Here is a 14,674-nt window from a genome sequence, read left to right on the forward strand (position 1 = left end):
AGCGCCGGCCGCCTCCTGCCCCGAGCCCGCCCGCCCACCGCCGCTATAGGGCCGCCCGGGGGCGGCGAGGGCAGAGCGGCGCTCAGCATGGCCGCGGCGCGGCCGCGGCGGAGCCGCTCGGCGCTCGCTGCCTCGGTGCCCGGCTCCCGGCTCTTCTGGGCGCTCCTCCCGCCTTTCTTCACCCTCTGCCCCGCGCAGCTGGAGCCGCCCGGCTCCCGCGGGGCCGCGCTCAGCCTCCACCCGCCGTATTTCAACCTGGCCGAGACAGCCCGCATCTGGGCGACGGCCACCTGCGGTGAGGAGGCGAGCGGCGGCGGGGGGCCGCGCCCGGAGCTGTACTGCAAGCTGGTGGGGGGACCGGCGGCTGCCCCGGTGGGGCGCGCCATCCAGGTAACCGGGGCGCCGCGGGCTTCGGCGGGCGCTGAGGGGCGCCGCCGCCGCCGCGCGCCGCTGCCTGTCAGAGGCGGGCGGCCGTTGGGGCGCGCGCGGCGGCCGTTAGGGCTCGCGCGGGGGCCGTTGGGGCGGGTACCCCCTGCCGGAGGCGAAGGAAGGGGGTGGCGGGCAAGCTGCCCTCGCCCCTGCCCCGCTTACCCGKCTTTGCGCGGCCTTTCGGTCCCCAAAAGGGCAGCGTGTTCCGGGGATGCCCGTTCCTCTCGTTCCCTCCCCATACCCCCTCAGCGCCTGAACCTGTTAGAGACTGCCAGATGTTTGGTGGCTTCAGCGCTGGGCTCTTGATCCTGCCTTTGTTGCCTTTGTTGCCTTCTGGGGATGAAGCAGTGAGCAAAAGGGTGGGTGGGTATGGAGGCACTGCACTTCYAACCACTTCATGGAAGAAAGGGTGCCTTTCGGGCCGTTGGCGGGGGGAAGATGTCCGATTTCAGACAGCTGGCTTAGTGGCATTTTACAACTACTRAATAGTGAGGCTTATAATCAATGCCTTATGCTGCTTGTGGGATGAAGCCAGGTATCCCTTTGGGACTCTGGAAAGGGAGTATGAGAATGCAGGACAGTGTGGAGGATGACAGTCTCTCCTAGCAGAGGATGAGCTTATTACATGCATTTTTTTTTGCCAGTACCCCCAAAAGACAAGCATAAAAGACAAAGAAAGGGTTAATGGAAATACATTTCTTCTTTTGTAGAAACTTGTGTGAACCTGTCTATTTAGAGGGTAAGGAAGGAACAACAAATGCATCAAACTATGTGATGTAGTGAAATAGATCTTATAATTTCCATCAGTACTTTTTTTTTTTAAAGGGAGAACTTTACTGGTGCCTTAAGATCTTCCAAAGTTATTTTATTTGTATTCTCACTTGGTGGGATCAGAGGACAGCCAGGATGCAACTGCAATATGAAAGGGATTTTGAAAGCTTTAAGGTCCAGTTTATGACTGCAGGCAATACAGAAAGAATGCAAGTAACTTTTTTTTTGGATCTTAGAAGAAGGCTTAGTGTTTATAAGTCTTATGAGGTGTTTATGTGTTTTAATACTCAAATAACCCTTGAGATCTGGTTTCAGGAGAGGTTCCAGTGGATATGAATTCATCTTCTTGTTTTTTAGTGGGGGGCAGATGCTCAGGAGTGTGCATTAAAGTTTAACTGCATACCTGTCCTGCTCTGCCAGTGAGTACAGAACTTCTCGGTATTAATTTGTGAACAAATCTTGGTCTCTTTGTCATGTGCCAGGAAGGAGCTTGCACTGTCATGGAGCCCTCCATCACAGTTGATTGGGCAGTCACATCCAGCGCTGTGTTTTGTCATGAACTTCTGTCTGTAATGCCTTCCTGCCTCACCGTGAAGTCTTCCCAGTTTACCTCTCTCCATCATAAGAAGCTCCAAGTGCTTTGGAAATGCTTTTAGGATGAGTAATGTGCAGTTTTACTAAYAGGAAAACTGTGTCACAGGTGTTAAATGTTAAACTAAGGTTACAAAGAAAATCTGTGATGATCAGGAAACTGATCCTATCTTTCTGAAACATCTCTGCAGTTTAGGTAACCATTCCTCCATACTGAACATAATGCCCATGTTTAAAACTGCCTGAAACAACCATGCCACAAGGCGAAGAGAAAGCCCAGTCAACTCTGCCACATTCCCAGCAACGCGCTGTAGCCCAGTGATATAGTGAAATCTCATACTAATATGCCATGAGTTACTAGAAATCACAGTATAACAGAAGTCAGCAAGATAGATAGCAAATAAAGATGTCAAGTAAGAAGAACAAAGTCTGTTGTGTGATGCATTGCCACTCTTTTTTTTAATTGTTCCATTTATGTACTAATACCCAGTTGAAATGAATTCATGAGGTTTGCAGTATGTAGGAAGAGGTTAGAAAGGAGGGGCTCTTGTTAAATATTTACCTTACAGGTCTTAGGTTAGAGGGCAATTATGGTTTGTGCGTGATTCAAATTACCAGCAGGATTATTGATAGCTCAGCCATGGCACAAGAGAGCATGTTGTGCGTCTTTCAGCATTTGTGTAAACATGGATACAGCAGCGTCGCTCTCCAGTTTTAATAAAGCCCTATTGAGATACATAACATGAATACTTCTGCAGTTTACTAGGAGTTGTTGTGGTTCAAGAGGGGTTGGAAAATCTTCCAAAAGGCCAGGGAAATCCAGCCACAGAAAATGTGATAACAGCACAATGTACATATTATCAAGCCAGTCTGCCTCTCAAGTTCAAAGACATTTTAATTAAGAGAATCTCTTTTTGTGTAAAAATGCACAGAAGTATATTAAATTCTTACAGAAGCTGAGCCTACACTGAAGGATTTAAATCAGCATGAGTATTCACGTGCTCTTTCTTAAGAGTCTGACAGAAGATCACAGGGCTTTTACGTAAAGTGACAGCTATAACAGACACTGTAGCAAGCCAGTTCCAAGTTAAAGCAACACTGTACACTTGAGTCACTCACTTTTGAATTATATACAAGGTTGGGTTATGACTGTGTRCAAAAGTGGAAATTGGAAAGAAGGCATGGAGATTGTTCTTGACTTCTTCTTTGGTATTTTGAATAATTGTGAAATGAAGGGATCAGACCGTTCTAATGCTAGTGCTATCACGAGCACTTAAAATAAGGCAAAGAATAGACTAGTTTCCGCTGCTTCTTGGTCTCTTTGGTTCACCCTATTATTTGATGATATGTGTTTTAATGAAGTGAGGTTGCAGGCAAACCTAGAAGAAGCATTTGGAAGTCCTTTAGAGACCTTGCAAGATCCAGTAGGTGGACTGGACAGTCCCTTCACATACAGCTCAATCACATGTTACAATCTGAGGCTTATCCAGTACTGAACGTACATATAGTGCTGAATACACACTATAGAAAGCAGTATGTTTCCTTAATTAGCATGTTGGCAAGCAGACTGATCACTTAATAAGAAAAGTATTGAGTGAACAGATGCACCGGAGTGCAAAACGTTTCAGCAGCTCTGGTGGATAAATGGCATGTCTCATTTTGTCTGGAGATCTATCCACAATGGTGTGTGGGTGTGCATTAAAGTTTAACTGCATACCTGTCCTGCCCTGCCAGTGAGTGCAGAACTTCTAGGTATTAATTTGTGAACAAATCCCTCATTGTTGTAGTTTTCTATAATTTACAAGTAAGATTTTTTTCTTCCCTGAGCGTCAGTGGTCCACATTGGTGTGTTTCAGCAAATTGCTTTGTGCAGTTACAGTGTTGCCTTTTACTCAAGAGAATCAAGGGAAAGGAGGTAACAAGGTCATCAGCAAATACACACCTGGCTGATGAACAGCAGCCAAAATCAAACAGTACCTCGAGGCCCAGGTTCCTGGGATTGAGCTGTCTATAGCAGACAGGCTGAGTGTGGCATGCCTGCAGATATGGCCAGTGGGAAGCAGGGGAGGCTGCTCTGTCCAACGATTTCTTTCTTTCTTTTTCTTTTTTCTTTCTTTTTTTTTTCTTTTTTTTTGTTTTTTTGTTTTGCTGTCTTATTGGCAAGTTGTCTGGAAAGTACTTTAAATAACTGAAACTCCAGCTGTTGCAATGAAATTCTTTGAATTATACGTCAAAAGAAAGAGAAGAAGGTGGTATCTTGAATTCAGATCAAGTGCTGCAGTATAGAGAAATAACGTAGGGGTATGTAAATGTAACACTTGCATTTAACATTCCTCATTGTTTTCTGTTCAGTTAGCCTTTCTTTGAAGTTGTTTCCAGACTAGAGTTAAAATTGCTTTAGCAGCAACTATTTTATCTGTATTTCCAGCCTGACTACAGTGAACATCTAAAGACTGCATTTCATGCATGTTATAAAACTATTTAAGGAAGCTAAAACTGTTTTAACTAGATGTGAGAACTCCAAGTGGCATTTGTCAGGAAAATCTTCCTAACTGTAAAGATGCTCTGATGTGGTGGCAGCTGCAGTCATTAGTGCATAGATTAATTTCTTGGTGTATTGATTTTTGCAGATTGTCACACATTGTTCATTGTCATTACAGAAATTGGCAATGCTGCCTATAACTAGCACAGGCTGACGTGGTGTCTACTCCTGCAAACTATGTCAGAATCCAGTAGTGTCCTGGCATACTGTAGTTGTTTGTATGGAAGTCAGCCAGATCATCTTCTCTAACAAAGCTGGAGGAGAATCATATTATAACATGATCTGCAGACATAGCTAACCAACATGAGGATTTAGTAAGTCTTTAAACAACTCTAAATTTTCAAGAGCTAACCTTTAGCTCGGTTGACAAGTGCAGTGCTGAATCAGAACAACTCATGCTAGTTATCTCCTCTGTAAGCAACAGCATATTCTAGGCTTCCCACAAGAGCAGACTGGGACAAGACCAATGCAGGTGCTGAAATTATTACTCCTGATGCAGAAAATGCAGAAATATTCGGTGAACATCTATGCTTTGTATGTGGAAAGACACAAGATGACGTATTTGTGTCATGAGAGGATGATGAAGTAGTTTGCAATCCATTAGTAACTAAAGATGTTAAACAAATTTTATGAGAGATAAACATAATCAGCAAGATTTTAAGGCTTGCACCCAGTAAGAATGAAATAGTGCTAATGCTGTTCCTGTATTGAAAGTTGGCAAGTATGATTTCCCTAGTTAATTTAGACTAGTTAGCCTGACGTCAATCACAAGCAAGATAATGGTGGTTGTGTGGGATTCCATTAATACTTAAATGGTAGGAGTAAACTTAAGGCCCGACAACATGGATTGTAGAAACAACAGATTTGTCAAATCTTTTTTCTTCTCATTTTTTAATGAAAGCAGCTCTGCAGAAAAGGACCTGGGGTTCTGGTGGACAAGCTGACCATGAGCCAGCAATGGGCCCTTGGCCACCATTGGCCAAGAAGGCCAATGATATCCTGGGCTGCATTAGGAAGAGCATTGCCAGCAGGTTGAGGGAGGTGGTCCTCACCCTCTACTCAGCACTGGTAAGGCCACATCTGAAGTACTGTGTCCAGTGCTGAGCTCCCCAGTACAAGAGAGACACAGAGCTGTTGGAGCCAGTCCAGTGAAGGGCTACTAAGATGATTAAGGGACTGGAGCATCTCTCGTATGAGGAAAGGCTGAGAGAGCTGGGACTATTCAGCCCGGAGAAGAGAAGGCTTGGGGAGGGGGGAGGAAATCTTATCAATATGTATAAATATCTGAAAGGAGGATGTAAAAAAGACAGAGCCAGACTCTTTCCAGTGGTGCCCAGTGACAGGATAAGAGGCAATGGGCACAAACAGAAACACAGAAAGTTTCATCTGAACTTTCTGAAGGAAAGGAAACTTTTTTCCTTTTTTCCCTTTTCTTCTTTTCTTTTCTTTTTCTTTTTTCTTTTTCTTTTTTTTTCCACTGTGAGGGTGACAGAACACTGGAACAGGTTGTCCAGAGAGACTGTGGAGTTTCCACCCTTGGAAAGCCACCTGGACAGGGTCCCAGGCAATGTGCAGTGTGCTCTAGGTGATCCTCTGGAGCTGAGGGTTGGACTAGACAATGTTCAAAGGTCTCTTCCAACCTCAGCCCTTCTGTGATTCTGTGAAAATAGGTTTAAGTGACAAATGGAATGGTGGAAATATGACTTCCTTGGACATTTAAAAGAAATTTGATGATGTATTTCATCCTTATTTTAAAAAAATGAATCCAGTACATTATATACACCTCACAGACTGAGTGGATTAAGTAGCTGTCTGACAGATATTCAAAGTATCCCCCTTTGAGGCGGTACTACCATTTAATGAAGATACCATTTTTCTAACAAGCATCTATACCTGACACTGTTTAATGCTTCCATCAATTATCCATTTCTGAGAAGACTCTGTACCCAGTGACTGAAGTAGGGCGTGAGTGGGATAGTAAAAAAATCCCTTAGTAACTAATTTCAACACTTTAGCACTAATCTTAGTGGACTGTCAAATGCAGTTTCTTGAAGATAAAAATACTATCTGTGGGGCAAGCCAAGATATCACATTAAAAGACAATTAAGTTTTCTGAACATTATTCATTATACAGTACAAAGAGCTTTAGATACTATCAGAGAGAGATTATCAGGGCATCTCTAAAGTATGACTTTAATTGTGGACTGAAMATTGGGTGGTAACTTGTGCAAGTGAATATACAATAGTATTCTTTAATTGTTCTAAAAGGGAGTGCTCCACATTATCCATTATATTTTCCATGAGCTTGTATTTTTCAAAAGTCTTTGATTCAGCACATATTATAATGGCATGAAAAAAAAAACGAAAACAGTATTATAAAATTATAAAACCAAAATTATAAATGAGTAACAGATATAGTATTTTTAATGTTTTGTTAATATCAGTCAATGTGCATATAATAATAYTTCACAGTGGTTTAGGAGAACTGAGGAAAATTTGTGCCTCGCTCTTAATCCTGTATTAAGCATCTTCATTCTGTTAATTTCCTGCAGAGAGCCGCCAGGAATAAGTATAGGTAATTTCACCAAAGCATCAGTATATTTACCTTGCTTGAGCGGTGGGGTTGGACTAGATGATCTCCAGAGGTCCCTTACAACCTCAACCATTCTGTGATTCTGTAATAATAAAAAACCAAAAATAAATAAATAAAAAAGATTTATTGTAGTTTCATTAAAGAGATTTTTGACATTTTTTTTTGTTTTGTAACATAAAATTTAGTGCATATCCAGATGTACCTGCATATTTTAATTTTGCATCGTTTTTACATAAAACCCCAGGAAATACTATATAAACAGAAAAAAAATTACCTCTCTTTCTCTCTTTTAGCCAAAGTTCTATTTAGAATCTCAATCAACAACAGCATCTGCAGTGCATAGGATTTCAACTGACACCATCTTTTCGACATACTGTGTTTCAGGGACAGTTTTGTGATTATTGCAATGCTGCTGATCCCAGCAAAGCTCACCCGGCAACTAATGCAATTGATGGAACGGAGCGCTGGTGGCAAAGTCCTTCTCTTTCTATGGGCTTAACGTACAATGAAGTCAATGTCACTTTAGACCTGGGACAGGTGAGTACATGAGCTGCTATTTAACATTTGATCATTTTCTGTATTTATATAAAAGCTTTACAATTGCAGAGGGAATATTTGAACTGATGCCTTCCAATGCCATGCTTTTTTATGTGGCTTGTGTTTTGTTTTTACTAATTTAACTTTACTAAAGTGATTAGCTGCCTCAGAAATTTTGATGATGTGGTTTCTTGCCACAGGCATCACGCTGATTCAGTGAATGTATGCTTTCCTGATACAGGTGTTGTAAGTCCTTAACCTGAGGTTACAGAGGGGATTGGCCCATTGAAACTGGGGCTCTACCTACCATTTCATATTATCCTTTTCTGTGGGTACACAGAGATTTTGTAATCTCATACCATACACATATTTTTAAACTAATGTTAGGACCCCTTTTGCCTCAGGGGTCTTTCTGGTTTCTGTGTTAAACAGCAAGATCTCTGAGATAAGATGGTTTCCTAAAACAGAAAAATATTGATAGAATAGTCTAAAAGCGTAGGGCAGGAAAAACACTGTAATATGAGTTGGTAATATGACTAGTAACATGGACACCCAGATTTCTCCTGCAGGCGATAGGCTAACAGTAAAGACTCTGTATCTGTAAATGTAGCTTTTAAGTCATAAGGCCAGATTCTCAGCTGCCATAATTGGGCACTGTTCCAGTGAAATTAGTTATGTCTGCAAATTCACCCCAGCTGGAAATATTTGGCTATAAATACATATTGGGCTCCAATTTATATATATTTTTGGACAATAGTGACTGTTTACTGACACTGATTATATAGCACAAGTTTTTTTTTTTTTTTTTTTTTTTTAGTAAGCTTTCAAGTTAATTGATATCAAGAAGCGAAATAATTAAGGAAAAACATTAGTTTTGTTGTGAGACTTGGCTGCTGCTTTGCTGGGGATCAGGTGCAAATCATTTTCTCCCTGGGTGGTATGGTTACTTCTTCTTTTGAGGGGTTAATGCTCCCATCCCTCACATGATGAGAACCTCATATGAGGTTTGCATTTGGAGGATATCTTCATTCTGTAGTGATTTCGAGACCTTCCAGTGTACCAGCAGTGCAGAAATGCAAGACAATTTAAGACTGAGATGGAGAATTTGAGTAGTTAAACTAAACTGTTGTGATTTTTGTATATATATTAATTGAATGATTGATGTGCCGGTTGCCTTGATTGTTTTTCTTGATTGTATCATGAAAGAAAGGAGAGCTACGTGTATGCTGATTAGTCTTTGGGCCACTGCATCCACATCAGCCTAGCACACAGTGATCAGATCTGTCTCTGAGTTAGTGTTGCTCTTCCTGGTGCAAGGTGCTGTTGATGGGTCTGCATTCCCTGATGCTTTGTGCTTCTTCAAAGTGAGTTACTCARTCATTCTTTCCCAAGGAATTGTAAAGAAGTGTGCCTGCCTGTCTGGGCATACAGGGTAGGGGTGCTGAACAGGCAGTAGGGTGGTATAAGTAGCATGGAAAGACAATCACCTCCCAGTAAAGCATGCCTTACCTTCTGAGCTGCTTGTAACCATTGTGGTTTCTGCGTGATTTAGGATTAGGTTGCAGACCGAAGTCTATAATTTACCTTGTAGTATAGTCCAGCATATTTCTGGTTTATATATGTAAGTTTCTTGGCTTRTATATACAAGTTTCTTAATTAAAAGGCTTATAAGTTTCAGTACTTATATATATCTCTATATATATCTCTCTCTCTGTATCATCAGAATCTTGTGTAGCACCCATGAAGCTGTTGCATCCAAAATTACTAACTCCACTGTGTATTTGTATGTTTCTTTGGAGACCCGCTGACGGACACTTAAACTTTTTTGTGTTGAATAAACTTCAGAAGACTCTCCTCCTCTAGAGGAGGAGACTGAGTAGACTGAGTGCCCTCTTCCTGTTGAACTCTTTGGACACCAACTGATACAAACTGAAATTCTTCTAATTATTAAAGGTTTTCTGAGAAGGAGACCATGTTTTTCTCTTTACTCTGGTACACTTGGTAAGGTGACTTCAAATTCCCTTACATGGAAACAAGGGAAATGCAAGACAAGAGGTCAGGATGACTGCAGGTTTTGTGATCAGGAAGGGATAATGTTAATTGGTGAATGGACAAGGGTTTAGTAGGATTCATGAGCTTTTTTCATTTCACAGACATTATCCCATCTGTGCATTCAGTCAGTTAAATCTTAGCTTCAGGATCTGAAGGAGAGTAAATATAATGACAGAGTAAGTCTACTCAAGCAGATAGGTAAACATTAAGACTCCAATTCACCCTGCCTTATTTCAGGGACCTAAAAATTAAGAGCTTAGTCTAAGTCTGTCGTGCAGATTTTCTCAGTAGTTAGCAGAGGGGGTAGATGTTTTCAGAGTCCAATTTGCTCAACTTAGGTAAGATGAAATKAAAGTTTTATGTGCTTAAACTTGTATGTGTACCTAAATACCATGCAGATCCATAGGCTGTAGTATGGAAAAGATGAGGAAGATACAGTTTTCCTCACTGAATAGTTGTCCCATTCTTTATTTTAACACATAACAGCTTTTTCTGCAAAAAAAAATATGCAACTTACTGACAAAGTAAAGTGCATCTGCATGCAGAGAAGCAAAGACTAAGTTGGTCATCAAATATTCACGATTAGAGGAAGCAGAATTTAGTGCATCTAAATCTTTTCGTTTGCTGCATTCCTGCCATTGTATCTTTAAGACTAAGAGTGGAGTCCTGATCGCCTTTTGTCAGTGTTCAGAAGACAGCATTTAATTAAATAATTGCACAATGATGAACATTTGAGAGCTGATTAAATCAGAGTTAAAAGAGTTAAAACAGAACATCCACCCACATTCACTTCTGGTTCACAAGAACTAAGAATAGTAAAAATCCCTTCAGGATCTTAAAACTTTCTACTAGAAAAATGCTCATTTTGTTGTACTTTGTAATATGAGAAAAAGCAAAAACCTTAAAGTGAAAGCCCTGCTATGCTTCCCTTTCTGACCTACTGCACTTTAGTTACATTTTCTAATCAATCACAGTTCTTCTGAATAGTAATTGTAATGTTGATCCTTGAGGCAATCTCTCTATTCTGATAACATACATATTTATACTGTGGCTATTCCTAACTTGTTTAAAATATTCGGATCAAATAAGTTTTGCTTATTCCTTTAATTGGTCCATATTTTCCCAACATAGTCTTCAACATATTTTATACTTGTGAATCCAGAATGGCTGCCTGAGGTTCATTGACCTTCACATGACTCTCTGGATTGCTTCATTTTAGCAGATGTGCCCTCATCTTTGATTTACTTAATGCTCAGTAGTGATTACATTAATACTCCCCTAGGTATTTTTCTGAACTCTGTGTTCAGAAGCAGAAGATGAAGGTTCAGGATAGCATGATAGTGCATGAAAATGAATGAACATTAAATGTCTAATTGTTACACTTTTAAAAATGTAGTCCACAGTTTTCATTGTTGCTTTTAGCACTGACAATGCCTTTAGTGTCATTTCTTTGCTGTGCTTTTGTGGAAGTAGTGTACCCAAATACTCAGACTCAGTGAGCTCTTGTGCACTAATGGATAAGTGTTTTTATGTAGTGGTGGCATGGTGATATTTTTAATTAAATACTATCATAAATTGAAGGCACACAGTGGAATATGATGTCCAAAATAGTCCTGTCTACCTTTTTGCTCTCTAAGAGAAATAAATAAATAAATATACTCACAAGTGGTTTTTCATTTCCATATTGATGGGAGAAGGGATCTGAAACTGTTTTCTATAGCAATTTATCAACTTGATATGAAAATGTTGAGAAAAGCCACTGAAACCTGATTTCTAGTTTATTTGTTGGTACCGGTGTCAAGAAATTCTTGGAAAATTGACTATGCTGTGAAAATCTTTCATGCTTAGTGCATGTGATCAGATATTGCTTTCATTACCTACAACTTGCAATAGTGCTGTTTTCCATGTTGCTGTTGTTTCCATTTATTTTAGATTTTTTTTGTTGCTTCAGAAATTAACTTTTTCGTTGTGCGTGTACATGTGATATAYTTGGCTCATGTCCTCAAGTTTTCAGAACAAATGGGATGTGTAAGGAAAATGACTTGTGATAGACCTTATCTTCCGTGGAATGAGCTGTGCTCCCTTCATTCACTTCTCATTTTGATTGTGCTGCTAACGGTATTACAAAGGAATATCTACCACTTCAAGATTCTAATTCAAGCAAAAGATTTGCACAAAGCACATTAGACTTCTCCTGAGTGTCTTCAAGACAGAGCAAGAAGATCATTGCTTTGTGACCTGCTAGCTGTAGCTACTCTACAGTGAGAATACAGTATGTGACAAAAGTAATGCTCTCAACAGCTAAAATCCTCAGCCAGCATTTGAGATGGGGTCCTTGCTTGCCTACTGATTAGGAAAACATTTTAAGATTTTACTTTTCCATTCTCAAACTTGGACCTTCTGTGGTTAATACCATTGATCAGGAGAAACACGAAGAACAGTTGTGAAATCTCTCCAGATAATTGTGTTACAAAATAATATTCATATTTATTGTGCTTTTTTTCAATATGCTACTTTTCCTTGTAGAATCTGAGTATTTTGTGAGTATGAATGCATGAACTTTGAAAGAGATAGGAGCATTTTTATTCTTATTTTATTAAAACAAAAGCTGAAGTAGTGAAAAAAGAGTGGTTTTTTTTCCACAACGTCAATAATTCTGGTCTGCAGTGTGGTTATATGCAGGAAATCTCATCAATTAAGATAACTGTAAAATTTGATGACAGCAAGATCACAATAAAAAGCAAAGGCTAAAAAGCTAAATTAATTGTTAATCAGGGTTCATACCACTCTGTGCACACACACAGTGGAAAGGAAGGAAGGAAGGAAGGAAAACTCAGCCATGAACTTAAGATCAGTGGTGTGGACTGTGGAGGCCTTGTGGCTTCCATTTAGCTGCTAATTAAAGCATGTAAATGTTTTGCAAAAAGCCCCAATACTTTGGCAAATCTTCTGAGTTGCTTTTGTATAGGTATTTATTATGAATTTATTATTTTATATTTGATAGCAATCCTTTTTTGCRTAGCTTAAGAAAAAATATTTGTTGTTGAGAATATTAATCAGCTATTGCTAACTGTGGTTATTAAAAACAATTGTTCTTCTCTTACAAAAGGTCTGACATCATTTGCTAAAATGGGTCTGAAGTTGCAATTAATTTAACTATCACGCTCTAAAATAGAAAGTGTCCTGTGGGCCCCTTCTTAGGTGAAATGTCAAGTGGCAGTAGATTTATCACAGTAAGCTGCACTGAACTGGGCCTCCCACAATAGTCATTACATTTGTTGTGCTTCACTATTGTAGATTTTATATTACAGTTGACTGAAAATAGACCCAGGTCCATTATGGATTTGCAGAACCTCTGTAGTAATACCCAGAAGTTCTACAAATCAGCCCACAGGAACCACTAAATGAAGCTTCTGCAGAAGCATTCTACAGAAATTCTGTAGGGCCTCCTACAGAATTGCTCTTGTGATGAGACAGTCTTTCCTTGGAACCTCTATAGAGCTGGCTCTCAAGTAGCACAGACCTGCTCTAGTGCTGTGGTTCACTTCAGGGAGAAAAGGGGGCTTTTAGGGCTGGGGAAGGTCCAGCATTGTCCCTGCAATGACCAAAAATTGGGATGCTAGCATCACAGAGAATTTTATGTTGCTTCATATTAGAGAAAAGCCCTGCGCTTTCTAAAGGAAGACAATTTGGGATCAGGCCACAAAGCAGTGTGTTTTGAAGTTAGTTGATTTTGGCTCAGCACAGTAAGATGAATCCACTTCTTGCAAACGCTAGATTAACAACTTCAGCTGATCAAGTAGCTATCTGATAAATGTTTCTAGAAGTTCTATCAGGTAGTGAGCAATCCATTTCTTTCTCAGTCACATAGCAGTCACACATTTTAAGCTAAGTACCCTAAATGCAGCWTTTTTTTACTTATATATTCTTCAATATATATGCAATAGGTTGTATTTTCTTGAAGCTTTAATTAAATGATCTTTTAGGTGACTCAGCATTTTTTCTTTTGTTTACATTAATAGCTCTAAGTCATTGGCTTTAAAATGCATATTGGGCATTCAGATTTTATTCTCAAAGTGTGCATAAAAAAAAAACCTTGCTCTCCTCAACTTGCCTGACTCTATCTTCCTCTGATTCTTTTTCATCATCCCTAAGGAAGGTCTTTGTTCTCACTTTTGGGTTTCACTTCCCCCTTGGCTCTTATCTGTTAAGCTACAGTCTTTCAGACAGTGTCTGTTCATCTCCCTCCTCCCTTCCCATGATCAGTGTGTCAGGCAGCTGCAATGGTCAGCTGTTTCCCTATGGGACAGGAAGCCAAGGGGAGCAACATGGCCAGCAGGGCAGGAGCCTCACCAGCCAGGACCCAGTCCCACAGTACCTGAGCCAGGAGAGTGGGACAGACGCAGAGACTGCAGCCAGTTTTCACCAAGAGTCCAGATCATCTGGCAAGACAGTGGTGATGAAGCAGCTCCAAGGTCATGCCGGGAAATCATTCTACAGATAAGGATCAGGTCCAGTGATCACTGCTCATGTCCCTAGTGATGAAGCAGGGCTGAGATCAAGTGAGAAGTCAACCAATGGTCTTGGGTCTGTATCAGCAGGATCTGGGGCCAGGCACAGCTGCGGCTGAGCTGCAGACCAACACTCCTTCAACATAGCTCATGTGGGGACCGAATCCCCAGGGCAGAGCTTAAATAGAGCTTCTGGGCATATGGGCAGTGGCGGGGTGTGGGTGGAGGAGCCAGATGAGGCTGCTCAGGGTTTTGAAAGTCTATTAGTGCGCTCAGGGCTCTGACAGAGTCCTACATAATACATTCATTCTATGGTATATTGTTAAGTACCTCACTTTCAGTTTAAACTCAATGTAGTAAAAGCAGATTGGATGTACTGGATTCATTTTTTTAAAATAAGGATGAAATACATCATCAAATTTCTTTTAAATGTCCAAGGAAGTCATATTTCCACCATTCCATTTGTCACTTAAACCTATTTTCACAGAATCACAGAAGGGCTGAGGTTGGAAGAGACCTTTGAACATTGTCTAGTCCAACCCTCAGCTCCAGAGGATCACCTAGAGCACACTGCACATTGCCTGGGACCCTGTCCAGGTGGCTTTCCAAGGGTGGAAACTCCACAGTCTCTCTGGACAACCTGTTCCA

The 14,674-nt window shown here is 40.7% G+C and overlaps 1 protein-coding gene across 1 annotated transcript in view; it reads left to right on the forward strand.

Moving 5' to 3' along the window:
• The first annotated feature begins 87 nt into the window (after nucleotides 1-87).
• Nucleotides 88-14,674, forward strand: part of LAMA3 (laminin subunit alpha 3) — a 122,645-nt gene continuing 108,058 nt past the window's right edge. Inside the window, exons 1-2 of the mRNA XM_085319328.1 lie at nucleotides 88-390; nucleotides 7,311-7,463. Of these exons, the coding sequence (XP_085175454.1) occupies nucleotides 88-390; nucleotides 7,311-7,463 (456 nt within the window). The remainder of the gene's footprint in view (nucleotides 391-7,310; nucleotides 7,464-14,674) is intronic.

The sequence above is a fragment of the Rhea americana genome, unplaced genomic scaffold (genome assembly GCF_003343005.1).
Source record: "Rhea americana isolate MKP2758 unplaced genomic scaffold, rheAme1 scaffold_58, whole genome shotgun sequence".
Lineage (NCBI taxonomy): Eukaryota > Metazoa > Chordata > Aves > Rheiformes > Rheidae > Rhea > Rhea americana.